Consider the following 23,140-nt stretch of genomic DNA (forward strand, 5'->3'; position numbering starts at 1 on the left):
TAAACTGTACATTGGAACAAGGTACCATATTATGAAAACAGGTTCTTCCCCCAGTGTTCTGGGAATATAGACAAAAAAAAATTTGAAGTACAAAAGCATGTCTGTGCCTTTTTCTTCCAACACTTTTCAGCACCTCAGGGTTAGGTGTACTTTATGCTTGTTATAACATAAATTCTCCATGGCTTTTCTCAGTATGTCAGATTCTTCACTACCAAATATCACTGGTAAACCTAAGCTCTTTGGATGATAAAGGTATCATGGAACTGTTTCTATGAAATTCCTTGGTATCTTTCAGGGGATTATTAAGGGGTAGTTGTCCATTGAGTAGCTTCATAGGCAGGTTACAGTAAGTGCGGTGGTTGCTTAAGGAAGGTACTGGCAAGGTGCTAGTTGACATCTCGTGTTTGTAACTTCTGCAACAGTGCCTCATTTGCATTGAATCTGAATGGTGGAAATCAGGGAGATCAGCTTGAGATGATACCAGTGAGGCTGAGGTACTGGTCATGGCAATAGAGGGTATAGGTTGGAGTTCTCCAAAAAGTCCTTGTTCTGCAGAGTCCATAATGTGGCATCGAGAAAGCACTTCCTTTTTCCTGATGGGCATTTCATATACTAAGTGCTTCCAAAACTTAGAATTTAATTTGCTGCTTTTGGGTCCCTTCCACTTGATTAGTGACAGAAGTTTGATGCTGTGTTTTAGTGATTCCACTTCCTGGCAATTCACCCTCCCTTTTAATTCTGTACACTCAATCAAAATCACTTTGATTTCTCCACTGACCAGCATATTATGGAGTCTGCTTTCCAATTCAAAAATACTCCATCCTCGTCTGAGAATATAGTTTGATGTTAGCACGATAATAAGTCTTCTGCTTTGCTCAACACATCTTGTGAGATCTTCAATGTATGCTACAAATCACAGAAAGAGAGAAATAGTAAAACAAATATATTTCCAGTCTTTAAAGCATTAGGTTTGCACTTTAGTGTAACAAAGATCCAGTCTTTCACTAGTGTACATCATATTTTCTTTTCTTGTATTGCAAAATTAGAAAGCCCATTCCCTTTAAAAGAAAAATGAAAGACAAACAAAAACAGATTCCTGCTTAGACCTGGCCATTGTTGCTCCATTTCAGCATTTTCCTGTATACCAGAAGGTGGCAGGTTTCATTCCCACTCAGGGCAGATATCCAGGTTGTGGTTTTGATTCCTGCTTGGGACATGTATGGGAGGAAACTGATCAATGTTTCTCACATCAATGTTTTTCTCTCTCCCTTCACTCAATTAAAAAGAAAAACTGTTTAAAATACTCCTTTTTTGACCTTCATTACTTATGGTGTTTTGTTGGTGAATATTAAATCTGATTTCTTCAGAACTTAGGCATACTTCATTTTTATTTATTTGATCATTTAATTTAAAGCAGGTTTCCATGCTTATACTCAACAAGCAATCAGTTGATGAAAGGAAAAATGGAACTTTTTAATTACTGAAGATTCACTGTATTTATGGGTTTTGTTTGCTTCTCCCCCTATTTTTCAACTGCAAAATAAGTAGGGGGTGATCTATGTATATGAACTACTTCAAACATACTGTGATAGAAATGGTGGGAAAATCTAGAATCATAGCTTGTTTCTCCAAATAATTTCTGTTACTTGCAAACTTTAGGTTCTACATTTTGCCTTTAAAATCCAGAGATAGGGAAGTGTTATGTATGTGCCCCTGGATTTTGAACCAGCTGATCTTTTTTTTAGAGGAAGAGAGAGTGTTGGATTGAAAGTGGGGGGTGATGTGGAATGAGCAGAAATGGAGGAAGAGTCTATCAACTGAGAAGTTTTAGTGCTGTTTGTGGAGCAATTCTGAGAGTGAGGTGAATATGTTATGGCCTTTCCATGGTACAAAAACACTCAACTTGAAATTTATCTATATCATGGAATAATTCTTTTGCAAGCATCCTTCCCAAAGTCTTATCCCCCAAAATGGGAAACATGCACATGTGCTAACAAATGGAGACTTGGACACAGGTGCTACAACAGAGAGTTGTCTTTACTAAGCAGAGCACAGGGTTTTGTCTAATTTGCAGTGTCCTCTAGCAGAAACAGTGCTTACAGAAGCATAGCAACATCTGTCACTGTAAATCTGTCCAAGGTTACAGACTGCTTTCAAAGAGTCATGTCCAGTACATAGTGTGGGACCACCACACAGCCCAGTATAAGCCATTTGAAAAGATATACTTGTTTTGCAGATGATCTCTCTTTCCCAGTGTTTACTTCCACCACTTGGCAGCAAAAACACTTTCACAAGTGAAAATGAGCAAACTTTTTACACACTCTACTGATAAACAAGGAACTTTTAAAGAGATATACATAGAATTGCCCATTTTCAATTAATTGTTACTGCTGTTTTGGTTTTTTACTTAATACATTTTAGCGCTTTCTTATGCAGTAGTTACAATTACTGTTTCTGAGAGGATAAAGCAATTACTAAGTGGGAAAAGAACCTCTTAAGAATTACAAGCATTTTATTTTTATTCAAGCATTTTATTTTAGAGATTATGTATTCAGAGAGAAATCAGCATTAAAATATGCAAATAGTAAAAACAAAACAAAAAAAACAAAACAAAAATACCACAGAACAGGGAAGTTATCATTTGGTAATTATCATTTAGAGAACTGGTGAAACAGAATGGAAGGTGAGGTAAAAAGTTTCACTAAAGTGGAAAACCATTATCCCAATGCATCAACATCTCTGACTCTTCATTTTATTCCTTTCTTTCTGCTCCCAAAAATAAAGAAGTTATGTAGGAAGCTTCATCATTAGAAGTTGGATCTGTAAGATACAGTAAAATAAACTATCATGCATCTTTCCCATTATTCTTTTTGCCTTTCCTCCAAACAACAACAAAAAGAAAATATAAAACCAAAACCAGAATTATGGTATAAGTGCAGGAGTCCTTGAAAATACAGTTTTACTTGGTACATTATGAACTAATGGTTAATTTTATAGAAGAATCCTTTAAAAATAATTTACCAAGGAGTTATTCTGAGTAGTGTTCTTTCATCATTAATTGAAGTTTTTCATTTAATTTTTTTAAAAAAATTGTACAAACCTCTGTAACATAAATTATACCTCTATGAAGCACATTTTATTGTCTCCGAGAAAAGTACTATTTCTATATGTTGAGATGTAGTTTTATAATTTTAAAAACAAAAGATATATCTGTACATATATCTATCACTTAAAGAAAAGATACAACCCAGGTGTTCACAGTAATTAGAGAAAACATCCACATATATACTAATTAATTTTATTGGTAAATAATTAACTTTGACTTTGCTATCTTCTTTCTCAAATAGGAAATTGAACAGGGTATAATTTCCCTCAATTAATACAGTTATTCCTTCACCTATCTATTATATTTTTCCATTTAATAGCTAAGGATAATGCAACATTTAAGATTTTTGTGTGTGTGGTGGTGGTGGTGGTGGGGGTTTGAGACTCATTAGACATAAATTGCTTTTGCTCCAAAAATGAATGCCTGTGAGGACAGATCCTACTATGCTCAGCTGCACAGGGTGTGGGTGTTGAAGGAAACCTCAGAGAGAGGGAGTGGTCCCTGTCTCCTGCACACTACTCTTGCTGTGCTTATTCTGGCAAAGCCTAGTGGAGAGTTGAGGCAACCATCCAGATTATTCCGGCTACAAACCTCCTGTGGAAGAAAAAAGCTCTGAATTACCCTGGTTTGCCCTATATATACATTAATCATATGCACTGGAATAATTCAGTTAGTATCTCAAAATTTTCCCTGAGTAGACACAGCTGAAATGTCCCAAAGAAAACATGAGCCATTTGCTTGGGCCCCGAATTTCATGTTCCATTTCACTTGGTGAAAAACCAAGTGGAAGTTTTCAGATGTGAAGCCCACATTTCACTTCTTGGGATGGTGATCAGTGGCTGGGCAACAATCTCAGTATTTAAAAGCAGCTGGGGAGGTGCTTCTAAGATTTGCCTGGCTCTAAGGAAAAGAAGAGACTGTACCCTAGCTTCCATATTCTGGCTCTCCCTCTGTTTTTCACTTTCTGCTTTCTTTCTCACTATTTCTTTCTGTCTTTCCATCTTTACTCTCTTGCCTATCTCCCTTTGCTCCCTTCCTCCTTCTGTTCCTTCCTAAGTCTTTCCTTCTCTTTATCTTTCTAAAAAAACAATTTAGCCAGAATGGAAAATAAAAAAGTAATTTAGCAAGAGACCAAAGAGGTGGAGTTAATATTTTTCACTTGTTAATCTTTAGCCAAAGATTTATTGCTGGCTTCTACTGAGCAAGTGCCCAAAATAATTTCCTCCTTACCTAGGGGTTGTATGTCTGCTTCCAATGACCAAATTGGAGCCTAATCCATTAGGATTATGTACTGCTTTTGTATGGCTTGTGAGCTAAGAATGATTTTTAAACATGTTTAAAGTGTTGTAAAAGAAGAAAAATAAGAATATGATGTAACAGAGGCCATATATAAACCACAAAGCCTAAAATATTTACTATCTGGATCTATACAGAGAAAGTTTGCTGTTCCTGAATTAGAGATCAATCAGGGTGTGTAGGGTTAGTAAAGTTCCAAATAAACTGAGCAAAAAGGTGTATCGAGTTAAGAAATTGCTCATTCATGGCTAGTGTGGTCTCTGACAGGCAATGGTGTTACCCATGGGCTGTGGCTTTGTTAGAGATGTTTTAGAAATCTCCAGAGACCATTTTAGAAAGCTTGTTATCATGAAGAAATCATAAAGAAATACCCCCCCTCAAATTACTAAATCCCCAGCACATATGAATATTCACTATACCTTGCCCTGAGTTAATCAGGCAAATTTAGCAAATGAGTAACAGGAATCTCTTAAAATATTCTTTTTCCCCCCTACAAAAATATAAAATATCCCTTAAAGGTCATTAAAGTGACTTACAATGGCAGAGTAAACTAAAGGGAATTGTATGTGATATCCTCTTGCTTCTCTAGACAAGGCTGTGAAACCACATCTGATTATCAGACATTAAACCAAGCTAATTGCACTTGAGCTATTTGTGATCTTAATAATTTGGTTAAAAACAAAACAAAAACACATTCCCTTTGATAAGTATTTTTTAAGTTGGTATAAATTTATTTTTCACATTTAAGTGCATCTGCAAAGAATATTTTTATTTTATCTATACTGTTCCTTTTGACAAAAAGTTAGAAAAATATTTTAGAAAAATACTTGAAACCATTGTCACTATGCATTGTCCTTAGGATGTATATCTATTAGAGAAGTAAAAAAAATATCATGTCAGTAGCACCAGTTTCTTCATGTTTATAAGAAACAAGGAAAGTGACTACCTAAAACCATATCAAAAGCAAATTCAATTTTAAAATCAATTTCAGGGATAATTGAATAAAATTCCAGTGCATTTAGAAAAGTAGGATTAGATATATAAAAGTGAGTTGAAAATAGGACACTTATTAACAAAGCAAAAAATAAACTATATGAAGAAATACAGAAACAAAATTGAAGCAGACATAATGGCAGGCCCAATAAATTTTTCTAATAGGACATATATAGTACTTTTCCAAAAGAATTCAGTATACCCCTAAATCTCAGTATCTGAATCTGCTGCAGATATAGGCAGAAGGACAAAGGAGAAAAACACTGTATAGCATGAATTTCCATGTGGTCTTATTACTTCCTACTAACCATTTGATTTATCAAACTAATCATTTAGCAAATTTGTAAACTATGTTTTATGTTAACACTTCTATTTATGTCAGGGACATTATTAGGGGCAGTTAGCACATTAAAAATGTTAAAAGGCTGTGGACAAAGACATAATTTATTAGTTTGCCAGGTTCATATAACAGTGGTTATATATGCCTATACCTGCAGTTCTGTATGTCACTATCAGTTAAACAGACAAACCATTAGAGCTAGACAGGATATATCAAAACAGATAACAATCCCTTAAATTTTGGTGAACATTAGTTAATTGATAAGCTATCAATAATGATATTTATAAAACCTCTGGGTGAATATGCCAAGACTTAAAACCAAGACAATTCTGACAGTGGCTGAGATGGCTACCCTCCTATACCTGTGTGAAGAAACCAGCAAAATAATATAGGTTTTCAATGTATCAAAAAAATATGTATAATTTAGCACTATATATTTTGGGGAAAATAGATCTCTGGTATAACTAGAGGATTACAGTGAGGTACTTTATAATGTAGTCTCACTAAAAATACTATCTGCATTTTCAATATGATTTTAATACTAAGCTATTGAAAGACTTACACAGGTAGACAACCTGAATCTTTATCTTGGCTGATGTTGCTAAACCTTTGGGGTTGTGATTATTCCTTTGTTAAGATTCTGTCTGTGTTGTTGGCCACAGAGATTGAGGCTACAGAATTTTTACTAAGCTTGGTGTGTGTGAGGTAAGGAGGGGACTTTCTAAACATTGTGTGATATAACTAACCCTACAAAACCCTTATATGTCCCCTCCCTCACCAAGTCCTTGGCTTGATAATTAACAGTTTGCTGGGATAAATATTTTGACAGGTGTTTTGCTTCTGATTAGTAGGTTAATCAACAGTTAATATGATTTTCTGAGACCTTGTGACTGTAGGGAATTATATTTATTTACAGTTTTTACTTTGGAGGCTACATTTCTGGAAGTGAATCCTTTACTTTTGCTATTTCATTTAACGTGTGTGGGTGGGAGAGCATGTTAGTGGACAGAATCTACTCTGAAGTGTTGCCTTCTCCAAATTATTTCTCTTCCCTCTTGACTTCCTCACTAAGAGTAGAGGTAGGAAAAGGAACAAATTTGGAAAATATTGAAAGAAAAAGAATGTTGAGAGTAGCAAAGAGAGTTTGTAAAATGTCTTTACCCTTCTCTTTTATCCATTACTTTCCTAGCCTAGTAAGTTGTAACTATACTAATTCCAATTAGTGCAAACTTAGTAAATATGAACAAGACAACTTGCTCCTTATACAATTTTTTCCTGTGGTTTCCTTAATAGTTAAGACACATTTAGCCTGTTCTCCTACACTTTTTTGTTCAAAGGTGCCTGTTGTTTGTGCCTGTTCAATCAGTAGTTTTCCTGATTGAAATTCTAAACAATGGATTCTTCCTTTACTTCAAACTTTGATGACACATCTTAGTCCACTATCTTCATTCCTGTGTACAATGGAGTACAGTTTCCTCACTTTTGACTCTAACATAAAGGGGATGGTGGACATATTTCATTTTATTTCAAGTGAGTAAACTGCACACAATGCGTTAAATGACTGTACATGTTACCCTTTTCTCACAGTTTTTAGGTCACAGATGTCAGATAGTCTAGAAAAGGATTTTATTACTCCCAGAGCACAATTTACTTGAATGGTGTCCAATATGTCCAGCTATTAGAGGAATTATTGGCAATGAGTACTACAGGACCATGCACAATTTTTTGCATGCTTCACTTCAGAAGTAACTGGGGATGATCTGACACCAGATACATTCTCCAGTCATTTGTCATTTAATTGTCAGCACAATCACATGGCTAGTGCTAAATATTAAAGAAATGAAGATTGGACTAATAAGGAAAGTTTAGCAAAATAATGTAATCAGACATTATTTATGTTTTCCTTAAATTACTGAAGGAATACTGATATTCTTGAGAGAAACTCTCAGAAAAATTGAACATGAAAACAAATGGAAAGACAATTTGATTCTTGAAGCCAAATTCATAAATATAATTTCAACAGACATAGCATATAAACCATATGTATGACAATATTTTATTTCACTAGTATCTTTTTCAGATGCAATATTTCATGAATAACTCACATAGAGCTCCCCATACTATTCATATGAATAAAAGGAGAAATTGAGGTTAAAACATTTGAAGGATTTTTTTCCATTCAATGTCCACTTGGATATCTTTCATTTTCCAAAAAATTTCAGCCAGAATTTACTGAATTTATAATTGTTAAATTATTGCATGTGTACATTTAAGCACTTAACTTGTTTTTCTTAAAGGCTAACAACAGTTATATATTTGGGTTGGTTTTATTCTCAGTCTTAGAATGCTATTTTTTCCATTTCATTAGTAACCCTCATCCCAATTTAATAAACTTTTATATTTTCATGTTCTTAATTCTTTGCAGAAACACTGAGAAATTATGGGCTCAAGAGCCTAAAAGGTACTCATCCAAAAATGTCCCCAATTTTAGGATCTCAGTTGCACAGCTGGGTTCTGTTGGTCACATGTCAGCTTCAGAGCACATCTGTTCATTCCTCTAGGATCCACTAGGCCCCATGAACACAATGTGCTCTGTGTAGAATACTTTACACCACAAAACCCAGCAGCTGCAGGGGTGAAAAAAAATCTCTACTTCTCAAGTTTGTGTCTCTAGGCATTTTTTTTTTTTAAATAGGCTGTCTTTGGGTTGCCTGTGATTTCTGACATTCAGATGCCTGTTGGCAACAAAGTTGCTTTTGCTATTCTCAGGACAGATGTTTCTAGCCTGGGAAGAGACAGACCAAACTTTTACTGGAAAGTAGAAATTCTTGTCACTTTCAGGCGCCAAACCCGAGAAAACATAAGAAAGATCCTGGCCACAAGCCCAAGAACGGAAAGGTTGGTTACTGCCAGGAAAATAATGTCCAGATCTGAAGAATTTTAGTTTTAGCATTAAGAGAAAATATTTATGTCAAATCTTCCCATCTCTGCTGGTTCATGATGACCAAAGGACACTTCTCTAGTAGGCCATATGAGAAAGTGAGAAAGGTACAGACACTTCTACCTCACCTTGGAAAGTGTCATGATTTTTTGAAGCATTTTGAGAACTCTAGGGAGAGAAAAAGGAAGGGAGGGAGATAAGGAGGGATGAAAGGAGACAGAGAGAGAGAGAGAGAGAGAGAGAGAGAGGGAGGGAGACCCATTCACCATTCATGTGCTTTTTAAACTGTATACATTGGAAAGGTTAATGATTTTTGGTGTTAATGATTTTGAGTTAGAATACTATGAGAGTGGTACAAAGGAAACCAAAGGCATTGAATATGAATGGGTTTATTTCATACACTTCATTAATTTGATTCATAGAAAATTATTGTCACAAGTTAGGAATATTATAATATAAAGTTTGCTGTTACAATCCTCAAAGGCCTCATTGATAGTTTTTGGAGGAAGGAGTAGTCTTGGATCAACATGTTTTAAATGATATGTGAGGGACAAACATAGCTTATAATATTATAACTAGCCCCCCCCCACACACACACATAAGAATGTGTCTATATTTATATAGCATAACCTGTTAAATCAGTACCAATTATTGCAAGTACAGACCACAGAAGCTTCTTTAATAACATGCATACACCAAGTCTAAAATATTCTACTCTGTCATTCATGTGTAAATCAAATATATTATTCATATACTTCATCAACTTCCTGAATGCATGCTAAAAATGCCAAGGAAAAACTCGTTAATCGTGACATGATGACTGCTCAGCCAGCTCTGAAATGTGGATGGAAAAGAAAAATTGTCAAAGAACCTTTTTAAAAACTTCTGCAGGTTACACACCAAAATTAAAATTCAGAGAACATTAATTTCCCTGTTCAGGAAGGAAGGATTAAAGTCAAACACCCTCCAGTGGTTGTATCTAAAAATTGCATAGTTGTCTCAATGGCTTACTTGTAAAAGGAGTCTCCCTGTCCACCACTGAGTATGCAGGATCCAAGACCCTGCTCAGTCTGATGGTTGCATAATCTCAAAAAGCTAAAATTATTGCTATGGAATATAAAATCTCTGCTCATTCTGATGGCATCTTCTTGGGTGTTTCTATTGTTAAATTATTTAAATGACAATGTATGCTAGGTGATAGACTCCTATCATCTTTTTTTTTTTTTTTAAATCCTCACCTGAGGATGCTTTTTTGTTTTATTGATTTTTTAAAAAGGGAGGAAGGGAGAGAGAAAGAAAGAGAGAAACATCCATATGAAAGAGAAACATCCATTGGTCACCTCTGACTGGGGATTTTAACCCACAGCCTTTTGATATGGGATGATGCTCCAACCAACTGAGCCAACTGGCCATGACAACCTGCTCTAATCTTTTAGATAGTTTGTTAATGTTCTCAAAGATTGTAGTTTTGAGATAGGGAATACAGCTTTATTAGCCTCACACCCTATGGTCAAGAAGAATGTTCAGACCTGTCTATGATATGGCAAAAATACTAATTAATTTCAATCAATTCAGCCAAACAATCAGCTGATTCAATGAGGTGCAAAATATTCTACTACCTATTTGGCTAAATTGACATAGCAGGTTGATTCAATTGACTTGTCAAGTCATCAAAATAGACTATCTAGGAACACTAAGAGGACATAACTTTGAGATGCATATCTCTCCCCACCATGCTCTCTGTTCTCATTCTCAACCATGTATAAATAGGTGCTTCTTTACACAATAAGCAAATGCCATCTACTGAATCTCAGATAAAGTGGATCTTCTATGTTCCACGTTATCCTAATTTCCCTTTCCAAAATATAATGGTGAAGCATTGTTTTCTAGTTTAGAATAAATATGATGATGAAATATTCATACATAAAGGCTGCCATTTTTATTCACTTGGTGGGGTTGATAAACACTGGCTATTGTGGAGCTAACAATTTTAGAATGCAGGAAGGAAGAAAGACTGGCACCGCATTGAGTTCTAGTGAAGATGACTTGATATTGAAGGTACATTCTGCTTGGTAATGATTCTATTTTAATGTAATTTAGCTTATATCACTCTAAAATAGATTTTACCAAATTTCTACATTTAATAAGTTGCTCTTGCAAAAACAAAAACAAGCAACAAAAAAAACAAACACAACACAAACTACATAGTAATCTAATAAATTTAGCAACAAATAGTAAAGAAGTATTTAAAATTTAATCAGTGATTAATCAACCGCTTGTAGATAATTTTACAAATATCTGAAAAAATTAAAATAATATATTCAGCAGCCTGTTTTAAGGACTGATGCCATTTTATTAATTATTCACAATATTTTTGTTTCAGTAGAAAGCCCCTTTGTAGCTTCCATATTCACTTTGTTAAAGAAAAATGTCTTCTACATATTGACATGCATAAATCTTTGCTGCACACCTCAAACTAATATAGATTATTATTGAATATAAACTGTAATTGAAAATTAAAATATAAAACAATGAAAAAAATGTAAACCCTTACATATTTTATTCTTATTATTTCCTCCTGTCTTAAACCAACACTGTTCAAATAAAACCAATAAGCATCTATGAAGCATACAATGGGCTTAACTAATCTGATAAATAAAGACAGGGGCATGAGGATAAATCAGACAGCGTCCCTGCCCTCATGGTGCTTGCAATCTTGCTGACATAAATAGATGGAAATGTACATAAAATAATACAAAATATCACAAGAGTACAAAGTTTATAGTCAAACAAATGATTATACATCATGAAGGGCTAGAGAAATTATTATTGACTTTTCACAGTTTTATGGAGAAGGATTAATAGGATTTTTAAAGGTATAAAATACTAACATGAACAAAAGCATCGCAGAACACATAATGTATATCAAAGGCACAGTTTGACTACAGTGGAAGATATAAGTAGGGGAATGGTAGGAGATATTTTGGAAAATAAATCTGAATTGAAAGAAGACTATAAAAGTACTTAGATAAAAGTTATAAATTTGATTCTATAGGAAATGGTGAACAATTTAAGAGTGTTAAATAGGGGAGTGATGTGATCAAGGGAGTATACATATTAGAGGGACTAGATGGATGAAAGGACAAATAGGGAAGGTAGAGAGTAATCAACATTACAAAATGAGGTAAATAAGACCAATGCTAGAATGGTAGAAGTGAGACTGGGAAAAATACAATAGACACTGGATTTGAGAGATACAGTAGAATAAAAAATGACTAAGGTATCAGCATGTTCATCGAGGCTTTGATCAGTATAGAAGTGGTATGTCAAATCATCAAAATAAAAAAAAAATTACAGAAAGACAAAAGCAAAGGGCCATGTGAAGAAGTTTGGGGAATTCTTTCTTTTGTGGTACAGGAAAGTAATGGACTGGTAAATAATGTTTTCTTTATTCTTTTCTATGAACATATAAATGTGCATACTCACATACACATGCACATTTGCGCTCTGAGAAAATAAATGAACAACCAGAACTCAGTTGTTTCCATTTGTCTCCTGTCAGTTTAGTGACCACTGTAGACTGTGATAATCTGAATAAATGTTATTGAGTAATAGCATGATCTACTGCAGTGGTCGGCAAACTCATTAGTCAAAAGAACCAAATATCATTAGTACAAAGATTGAAATTTCTTTTGAGAGCCAAATTTTTTAAACTTAAACTTCTTCTAATGCTATTTCTTCAAAATAGACTCACTCAGGCCTTGGTATTTTGTGGAAGAGCCACACTCAAGGGGCCAAAGAGCCGCATGTGGCTCTCGAGTCACAGTTTGCCAACCATGGATCTAGTCACAGTTTGTCAACCATGGATCTAGTGAAGTGAGAACCAAAGGCAAACATACTGTGGCTTTAATTCCAGCTCTAACATTTACCAGCTACCCAATCTGAAAATTCTTTGGGGCCTTATTTTCTCATCTGTAAGAGGAAAGTACCTGCTTTTTCTCTATGTAGAGTTATTGTAACAATGAAATAGAATGATTTATGTGAAAATATTTTATATACTGTGAAGTATTGAAAATATAACCTTTTTAGTTATGTTATCACAAGTGTATAAATGGTCCAGCTAGTGTAGCTCAGTGGTTGAGCATCGATCTATGAAATAGGAGGTCATGGTTTCATTCAGTCAGGGCACATGTTGCGTTGTGTGCTCCATCCCCAGTAGGGGGTATGCAAAAGGCAGCCAATTAATGATTCTACCTCATCATTAATGTTTCCATTTCTCCCTTCCTCTCTGAAATCAATTAAAATATATTAAATTAAAAAAAACCAAGTATATAAATAATCATATTTTGGTTTGTGGTTACGTTTCAGTTTTCCCTTCTCAAGGATATTAACATAAACTCACATGCAAATTAATTCTAGCACTTTTCTTTCCCTTAATGGCATTTTAAGATCTTTGAGGGGTAGAACCATATCTTAAGCTTTTCTGTATTTCCCATACACTTTACCCTGTAAACATTCTGAATATTAACAGGAACAAAGTATATGTATTTACTTGGACCCAGATTTATTCTGAAAGCTCAAAATAGTTTTCAATATGTAACATAATTTTAAAGTATCATTCAAGCCCACATAATCCACACTTCTTAAAAATAATTTAAATATACAGTGAAAGTGCAATTCCCAGTGGTCTCACATACCTATTTAAGTGGATTTTCTATAAATCTGAAAATGAATAACAAGGCATAAATTCAGAGTTATTAGTGACAATGATTGTATGTATATGTATAAGTACAATGATAAAAGACCAGATTTCGAATAAAAATACATTGAAAATACTTCAGCTGATTTATACAGACCATTTTTTAAGGAGTATCATTTTCTCAGAACACAAAGGCAATATGATAAAATATATTATTAAGGCACAACTTAAAACTATATCTGAAATATAAGTGAAAGTGCCTTTGAAAATGTGGATGTCGGAAAGTCATAACACAATCACTGGGGAGAAATTTGAATTTAATAAAATTTCCTGTGAGAAACGACTATCTACATACTTGGCTGTAATGTTTGAAGCCTCTGTATAACTACCGAAAGAAACCAAACTTTTAAAATACAAAACTTGGTAGTACTTACTTCCACTTGGAATCAGGTCTCTTTCTGGGATGAATAGTTTATATCCATAATGTTTTTCTAGGACATCTGGCAGTATTTCAAGAGCAAACTGCTCTTCTTCAGGATTGTCACAGTCTAAAGTATCTTGATCCACTTTTGTGTAAGAGAGATAGGCATCATATTCCTTGTTGTCTTAAATATAAAGAACAACAAAAAGGTTGTACATAATATCAGGTTCTCTTCTAAAAAATCTATAACCATGAACAGGCTGAAATAAGCACTATAATCAGCAACTACTGTTAGTATCGAATAGCTGGAAAAATAAGTCAATCAACGTGTTATATAAATCCAATACATTTCAGCATAACCTAGTCATATGATGATATGACCTGAAACTTTTATGCAATGGGCAGTAGTCAAGACAGAATAATAGAGGGAATTATTATTTGTGACTCTTGGTAACTACATATTTGTGGTTTTCAGTGATGTGTGAATGATTAGCTCAGTGTATTTGAATGCAAGACTAAATAGACCAAAGACATTGATTTGAATTGTCTCTACCAGTTGTCTTGAATCTGTTACTTGGTCACAGACTATATCGAGTTTACAAAAATATGTGCAAGAGATCCAAGGGAGGGCTGGGCCCTAGAGTGTGGAAGATCAAAATAATCCAGCCTCACTCTTGCAGACACATACAGCACATGCCATTCCTCCAGTTGGTTAGTGTTGTCATCTTCATATACAAAAAGCAGTTCATTACCAAATATTAGAGACAGCAGCTGGGTTTTATACAAGTGCATTCCCTATTATTCTGTTCAATCCATGGTCAACTAATTTGACACAGCTTCTAAAAGAAGCATTTGTTTCAAAATATACATCCTTACAATATGGGAAAATTAGGTTTTCCCTTCACACATTTAGCCAGAGAGTGAACTGTGCTTTGATAATGTATATTTCTCTTTCTTTGCTGTATTGTCCCAGAGCTGACCTCTTCATATGTATTTTTCCTGAAAAATTAATGAATATAATATCATTACTGAAGGTATTAGTCCCCGTTGGTTTTATAAGGGTCACACTTGAAAAGTGTTTTTCAAAATTTCCTTATTTATTAAAAAAATTTAAAGTTAATATAGTGAGCATAGACTCACATAGAACTATTAGTATTCATTAAATCTAGATACTTACAAACAATACTTTAAAAAAACAGGCAAATATTTCAAGATTTGTTTTTAAAACACATCAATCTTTTCCCATTAAAAACAGATCTGATTAGAATATGGTTAAAACCTAACCAAAAGGTAATTTACAGAATGAAGAAGCCACTTACCTATACCATTAATGATTTGGTTCTATCTGCTGAGGGAGGAACAAAGGATAATATCTATCTATCTATCTATCTATCTATCTATCTATCTATCTATCTATCTATATCAAAGCCTAAGCAACTGAATGACCAAATGACTGAATGGCTGGTTGACGGTTCACTATGATGCACTCTGGCCACCAGGAGCCAGATTCTCAATGCAGGAGCTAGCTCCTGGTGGTCAATGTGCTCCCACAGCCAACCTCTCTCAGCCCCTCCCCTGGGCCAGCCAACCTCCTGCAGCCCTTCTCCCCAGTCAGCCCCATGGGCCCCAAACAGGGAAACTGGCCAACCTTCTATGCCCCCCCCCCCCCCGGCTGGCTGGCCCAATGGCCCTGGTCAGGGTGGCCAATTTCCCAAGGCCCCTATTCCCTCTGGCCAGCCAACCTACAACAGCCCTTCCCCACACCTGCCAACCACCCATGGTCCCTCCCCACTGGCCAACCTCCCACCACCCTGATTGCCTGCCAGGTGGAGGGACCCTACCCACACATGATTTTGTGCACTGGGCCTCTAATATCTATAGATAGATGATGGATGGATAGATAGATAGATAGATAGATAGATAGATAGATAGATAGATAAATAGATAGATGATAGATAGATAGATAGATAGATAGATAGATAGATAGAAACTAGAGGCCCAATGCACAAAAAATGTGCAAGGGGCTCAGCCCTCACAGCTGTCGTGGCTTGCTGCCTTGGCCCTTGCAGCCCCGGCTTTATCTGGAAGGTAGTTTGAAGGATGTCTGGTCTATCTAGCATATTATGCTTTTATTATTATATTGATAGAAGCCTAAGTGACCGAATGACCAGAAAGACTGGAATGACCAGTTACTATGACATGCACTGACCACTAGGGGGCAGATGCTCAATACAGGAGCTGCCCCTTGGTGGTCAGTGCACTCCCACAGTGGGAGTGCCACTCAGCTGACGGACACATCCTCTGGCCCACCAGCCCATTGGTAGCCACTCCTTCAGTAGCCCTACAGGTCCAATCTCCAGAGAATGGGCCAGGCACTGACGAACCAGCACCACCAGCACCATCCCAACAGCACTGCCAGCCTCTGGGGAGTCGGCCTTGGGCACTGTGGCCGCTTTTGCTCCCTAGGCCTCTTTCTCTCACAAGGAAGAAAGGATATAAAAGCAGCCACCAAGTGACTCCTGACAAAAGGCACAAACTTCAGTGGGATGGATCAGGATCCTGGGCCAGCAAAGACATCCTACATCCCGTCCAGAGGGCTGATTGTGTCCCTGGCACCATCACCTGTGCACAAATTCATACACTGGGCCTCTAAGTAGTAAAGATATAAATAACCTATGACAGGAGTAGGTAGGACTCTCTGACTATCTAGAGATATATTCCACTGTTATACATAAAACACTACTGGGAAGTGAGGATGTTCATATGCAATGATAATGCAAGAACTTTCCCATAATTCTAACACCTCTGCCCCTGTTCCAATGGAGCTCAGGATGTATCTGCAGGCCTTTGACTTTCTCCAGCTATAATTATTCATCTGGGACTTAGAGCTGCCAATAATACACAGCTGGAAGCATGAAATAGGCCAAAGGACAAACAGCTCCATTCCTATGAGCAGAATGCATTTCATTGTTTCCTATGAGCAGAATGCATTTCATTGTTCCTGGAGGATGGCCATGCTGCCTCAAACTCCATAATGTTCATGATATCAGACCAAACCCTTTTTCTTCTTATTTTGATAACTTCTCTATCTCACAAACTTGGTTAAATTTAACTACTTATTAATTCATTCAGCAATGATTTATTGAACATATATTGTGAGCCGGACATCTGCAATTAATACCCAACTCTTGCACCTGACCAGGGCTTCTAGACTCTTGTCCCATTGCTTGTTCTGACTATGACTTTTGGCCTCCAGCCATGCCTAAACTCACATATTCTTGGTCCTATCCTTACTTGTTTCACCTGTATCTTAGTATAGATAATGCTACAAAGATATTCCTCTAGAAAAATACCGCTCTATTTGCATATCCCGATTCAAGTTATGACAAAGAAAATGCATGTCTTTGACATATGTTAATATCCAATATATCTGGATAATAAATTTTACATAATATTATAGAAGCACATTATTCTTTGGAAAATAGTTGCTTCCAATTTCAGTTATTTCCTTTTAAGTTCAACTAAAAGTGAAGAACTTATGATAGATGCACAAAGCAGGAAGAGATTCTGAAAGCTACCATGTCAGATGCCCCAGAAGCTCTAGGATGCCAGACAGCAAGCAAACAAGCAGTGATGCAGATGCCACAGTTTTAAAAAATGCACTTCATATTTATGTATACAGCCAAGAAAACCTTATGAATAACCACAGCTGTTGCTCACAAAGAAGAGCAAAATGGATAGAGCAAAATCAACATGATGCAAATAAGATTAACAGCAAGGCCTGAAAATTATTTTAAAACTAAATAGCAATTCAGCAACACCACTTTGCTAGGCAAGGTTAATGAGCATTTTTCTGTGTTAAATTGTGCTTACTAAGCTCATCCAAGAAACCAGAAAATGGAGCACAATGCAGACATAGCATTATAAAGAAGAGGGCTCACACAGCAGTTACCATGGGTATGCAGTTCCCAATGAAAAAAGAAATTATGAGGAACGGAACCAAAATGTCTATGGAAGAATTTTCCTGTTGTCAAACCTGTCCATTCTTATTTTAAAACCTCATTTTAATGCAGTTCACCATCAGGAAGCCATTCCAGTGTACAATCCAGTTCTTCTGGTGCTATGCCAAACACAGTGCTAAATCCTTAGATTCAAAAGTGACAAGACTATGTCACTTTGTTAATTATTATAACCCTAGTGATTGCTATAATGCCTGCATGTGAGTGTGTGTGTGTGTGTGTGTGTGTGTGTGTGTGTGTGTGTAGTGCTGATCCAGATGAAGAGTATAAGTAAATATATCATGCATAGTGCCTGCTACATAGTAGACACTTAAATATTTAACAACTGAATAACTTTAAGGTCAAATAAAGCAATCATTGTTTGTTAAATTGAAATGAAATGAATTATAAAGAAGTGAATTTGTTATATAGATTTTATTTAATGAAAAATAAGGCATTTTAATTTCAAGTGAAATGAAACATTTTTTTCATATTTTTATTGTATCATTTTTTTATGACATGTCATGTCTCTTCACGTTCTTTTGTCCATTTGTTTATTGGAGTCTTAGTGTTTTTTCATTAGTTCATCTATATATTTAAATAGAAATACAAATAAAAATTGTGACATTTTTAAAAAGGCATTTTGAGGTAAAATTGGAATTATAACTAAATTATGGGAAAAAACAATAGCAAATTATTTGAACAAGTCTTACAACTAAGGATTTAAAGAAGTCACATTGAGACTGATAGGAAGGGAAGAGACATGAAAAGGCCTGGTCCTGCTCCCACAGGCAGAAACTGAGAATTTGGAGGGATAGCTCAGCTGTAAAGGCTCTCCCTGAGGAGTGAGGGGTCTCAACTCAAGGATGGAGCCCCATCCCAGAGCACCATAGCCATGAAGAGGCATCCACATAACATCTGTCTGTAAAAACCATCAGGGAAACAAGGATTTTGTCCACCAGTGAGTAATAAGAAACTATAGAACCAGTTACCTTTTTAAAGGGTCAGTGCACAAAATCTCATTTGCAACAACTCAACTTGGGCTCTGACAGAAGGAGGGTGGAACAGACTAAAGTACTATGAGGAGAGATTGGGGTTTATGGCTCTGGGGAGAGAACTGAAGAGACAGCCACCAGGAGTGGCTGTCCCAAACAGCAGACACGGTCTTTCTTGGGTAGGGCACTCCCTTCTTGACAGCATTAACCTGGTAAAATGCAATAGCCCCACTCTCTGGACTCAATGTATCCCCACCCTGCAAGCTCATATACCACGGAGGAGGAAGCTGCCTGAGCCCAGGGTGTACAGGTCTGGACAGACACACAGGATGTCAGTGACTGAGTTGTACTTTCTGGGATGGGGATCATTTCCCCATTTTCCCCATGAACTTAACCAGTGCCTCCCTCACACTGAGATCCACTAGCCCTACCTTCCAAACTTTCAGCTCACTAACTGTCCGGACTGCAGGTGGCCCCACCTTGTGAATCTGGACTACTCCACAAATTCTGGGAAGAATTAAAAACTAGACTGAGTGTATGGCTCTAGGAAAGGGGATATTTTCCCCTGGTGCACTTGGCCAGTGTAGAGCCCTTCCTTCACACAGCCTAAATATCGGTCAGTTTGGTCCTGATAAACTCTGCTGCCTTCAACCTGATGACTCCCTAAGATCCTAACCAACAACAAATGTCTGAGGACACCTAGTAGGTGGAAGCTAGCCTTGGTGTACCCTGGAACTTTTGCTGAGTGGCCTCAAACCCAAGTTTGAATTTGTATCGGTCTGGTGAACACCACGGGCACCTATCTGGTAACTCACTGAAAACCTACCTCTAGTACCACCAGGGGCTCTTTCAGGGACTGAAACTAACAAGCAGTCTGGGAGCAAAGGCAGGCAGAGGCCAATATCAGAGTGCCTTCATCCTTTTGCTGACTCGTACCAGACTTGGTGCTAGTGGTAGCCCACCTTGCTATTCAGCTTGGTACTTCTTACCCAGTAGAGACAGCCAGAGACTTCAGATCACTTTGTAGCTCTAAAGAGGTTGTGCAGGGCTAGTGCCAGGCAGCTACTTGCATCGTAATCCCTCACAAGAAGCCCTACTAAGAACACACACAGTGGTGAGCTTCAGAAAACATCATAGCAGGATCCAGTTAGCTCCACAAGTGACACATCCAAAAGGAGATCTCAGCAGGCAAGACACCTGTTGAGGCTTTGTGTAGTTAGCACCTGCACAGCAGGTTGTACATTATGGTTGGGGTGAATCCTCAAAGTAAGCCTGCTGGAAGGATGACACTGTGCATAAATGGGCCAACAGTAATCAAGGTTCAATTGCAACAAGAGGACTCATATAACCCACAAAAAGGACATTCTTGGAGATCCCAGCTCAAGTGATCAAAAAGACTACACCCCTGGGTCCCACAGAACAATAACCACATAAGGCCATCCTACCACACCTAATATACAGAAACAAATACAAAGAAGTAGCCAAAATGGAGAGACAATGAAAAATGTTCTAAATGAAACAGTAAGAAAAATCTCCAGAACAAGAGCTAAATAAAATGGAAGCAAGCAATCTACTAGATATAGAGTTTAAAAAATTATTATAAGGATGCTCAAGGAACTTAGTGGGAACATCAAAAATATGAAAAATGGAATAGAAACCATAAAAAAAGTCAGAAAGGAAGAATACAATATCTGAATGAAGAACTCACTAAAATTAATAGTAGGTTATGTAAAGGATAGGATCAAATCAGTGATTTGGAAGACAAGGAAGCATAAAACACCCAATCAGAGCAGCAAAAAGAAACAAAAAAGTATTTTTAATTATAGGGTAGTTTAAGGGACTTTTGGTACAACATGAAGTACAATAACATCTGCATCACACGTATACAAATAGGAAAAGAGAGAGCAATGGTTTGAGAACCTATTTGAAGAAATGATGACTGAAAACTTCCCTAAGCCAGTGAAGGAAATACAAATGTCCAGGAAGTGCAGAGAGTCTAAAACAAGATGAACTCAAAGAGGTCAACACTAAGACACATTATAACTAAAATGCTGAAGCTTAAAGACAAAGAGATAATCTTTAAAGAAGCAAGAAAAAGACAGTTTGTTACCTGCAAGCAAGCTCCAAAAAAACCTGTCATCTGATTTATCAACAGAAACATTTCAGGCCAGAGAGATTGGTACAGATTATTCAAAGTGATGAAAAGTAAGGAACTAAAACCAAGACTAATTAAACCAGCAAGGGTATCATTTAAAATTGAAGGAGAAATAGAGTTTTCTGAAGTAGAAAAAGTTAAGAGTTTATTACCACAAAAGCAGTATTACAAGAAATGTTAAAGAGTGTTCCTTAAGAAGAATAAAGAGGAGGTAGGGGAGAGAAACATAGTAATAAAGAATAAAATGGCAATAAAACATACTTATTAATTAATTATCATTTTAAATGCAAATGGTTTAAATGCACCAATAAAAAAACATAGGATAGCTGAGTGGATAAGAGAATAGCCATATATAGGATACCTCTAAGAGGTCCACTTCAGAACAAAAGACACACAGACAGACTGAAAGTAAAAGGATGAAAGAAGATATTTCATGTAAATGTAAGTGTAAATGTAAATGTAAACAAAACTGGGGTGGCGCCGAAACTGGTTTGGCTCAATGGATAGAGCGTTGGCTTGGGGACTGAGAGGTCCCGGGTTCGATTCCGGTCAAGGGCATGTACCTTGGTTGCAGGCATATCCCCGGTAGGGGGTGTGCAAGAGGTAGCTGATCGATGACTCTCATCGATGTTTCTAACTCTCTATCCCTCTCTCTTCCTCTCTGTAAAAAATCAATTTTATATATATATATATATATATATATATATATATATATATATATATATATATATATATATGAAAATATACCTTGAAGGAGGAGAGAGTGGATCTTATTGGAAGTCTAAAAATCTATGGCTGTGGCCACTGAACAGCTGCAAGCCCAGAGCACTGGTCCCCAATTGGTGCAAACACCAGGATTTGGGGGAGCTCTGCACTCCTCCACAGAAGGGTCAGATTTCACCTGGGATAAGAATGGAGAGAACTACATAACCAGACATACAGAGAAGAGAGACCATGGGGACATAAAGAAACAGCCCACATATGAAAGAAAAGCAGACATCACCATAAAAGGAAGTAAACGAAACTTCCTTTTTACATAGAGGTAAACAACTTATAAGAGAAAGAATTCAGAGAAATGGTTATCAGGTGGCTGAAAAGAATGGAAGACAAATTCAATAATATGAGTAAGAACCCATCAATCACACCTGGATCCTGAACCACACCTGACTGAAACATGGAATTGAAGCTCTGGTCACTGGCTTTGCTTCTAGATTTGCTGTAATCTCAACTGCACCTTTTCTAGGACTGGCTTTAGGGCCAGTGGACTTTGGAACCTGAGAAATGTAAGTTCACACAAATAAAGCCTTTTGTTCTCATCTCATCTTCTCAAGTGGGCTTCTGAAAAATCTTATTTTAGTAGTACCCGAAGAACCTCATTCCCACTCCTGTCTGGGAAATCTGGCTCATTAATTCCTTCTGCAATAGTATCTCATTTTCTTCTTTTTTAATTGAATTTATTGGGGTGATATTGGTTAATAACATTATTTAAGTTTCAGGAATACATTTCTAAAATACATCACTTGTATATTATATTGTGTGTTCTGATGTATGGAATCTAATGGAGCAAATAAGCTAACAAAATAGGAACAAACTCATATAACAAACTGGCAGTTATCAGAGGGGAGATGGGTTGTAGGACTGGGTGAAAAAGGTGAAGGTATTAAGCAAAAACAAACAACATCAAAGATACAGACAACAGAACGGTGATTAATGGAGAAGAGGGGTGGTAAAGGGAGGATAAATGGTGATGAAAGGAATCTTGTAGTTTTGATTTGCATGCCCCTAATAACTAGTGAAGTTGAGCATCTTTTCATATATCCATTTGTATGTCTTCTTGGAAGAAGTGTCTGTTCAATTCCTCTGTCAATTTTTAACTAGAGTGTTTGTTCTTTTGGTATTGATATATAGAGTTCTTTATATATTTTGAATATTAATCCATTGTTGAATCTGTTATTTGCAAACACCTCTGAATCCATTCTTTGTTTTTTGTTCTCAATTTCTTTTCTTTTTTTTTTTTTTAATTTTGTACAGAGAGGAAGGGAGAGAGATAGAGAGTTAGAAACAACGATGAGAGAGGGTCATCGATCAGCTGCCTCTTGCACATCCCCTACTGGGGATATGCTCGCAACCAAGGTACATGCCCTTGACCAGAATCAAACTCTGGACCTTTCAGTCCCCAAGCCCACGCTCTATCCA

General features: G+C 36.5%; 1 protein-coding gene across 1 annotated transcript in view; it reads right to left on the reverse strand.

Moving 5' to 3' along the window:
• Window positions 1–208: 208 nt before the first annotated feature.
• The window catches only part of IL1RAPL2 (interleukin 1 receptor accessory protein like 2), a gene marked incomplete at its 3' end in the record, with an annotated part of 1,526,880 nt that continues 1,503,948 nt past the window's right edge, over window positions 209–23,140 (reverse strand). Inside the window, exons 12-13 of the mRNA XM_084870467.1 lie at window positions 13,810–13,980; window positions 209–906 (exon numbers count right to left, since the gene is read on the reverse strand). Coding sequence (XP_084726593.1) covers window positions 209–906; window positions 13,810–13,980 — 869 coding nt within the window. The remainder of the gene's footprint in view (window positions 907–13,809; window positions 13,981–23,140) is intronic.

The sequence above is a fragment of the Pipistrellus hanaki genome (assembly GCF_964339955.1).
Source record: "Pipistrellus hanaki genome assembly, chromosome: X".
Taxonomy (NCBI): domain Eukaryota; kingdom Metazoa; phylum Chordata; class Mammalia; order Chiroptera; family Vespertilionidae; genus Pipistrellus; species Pipistrellus hanaki.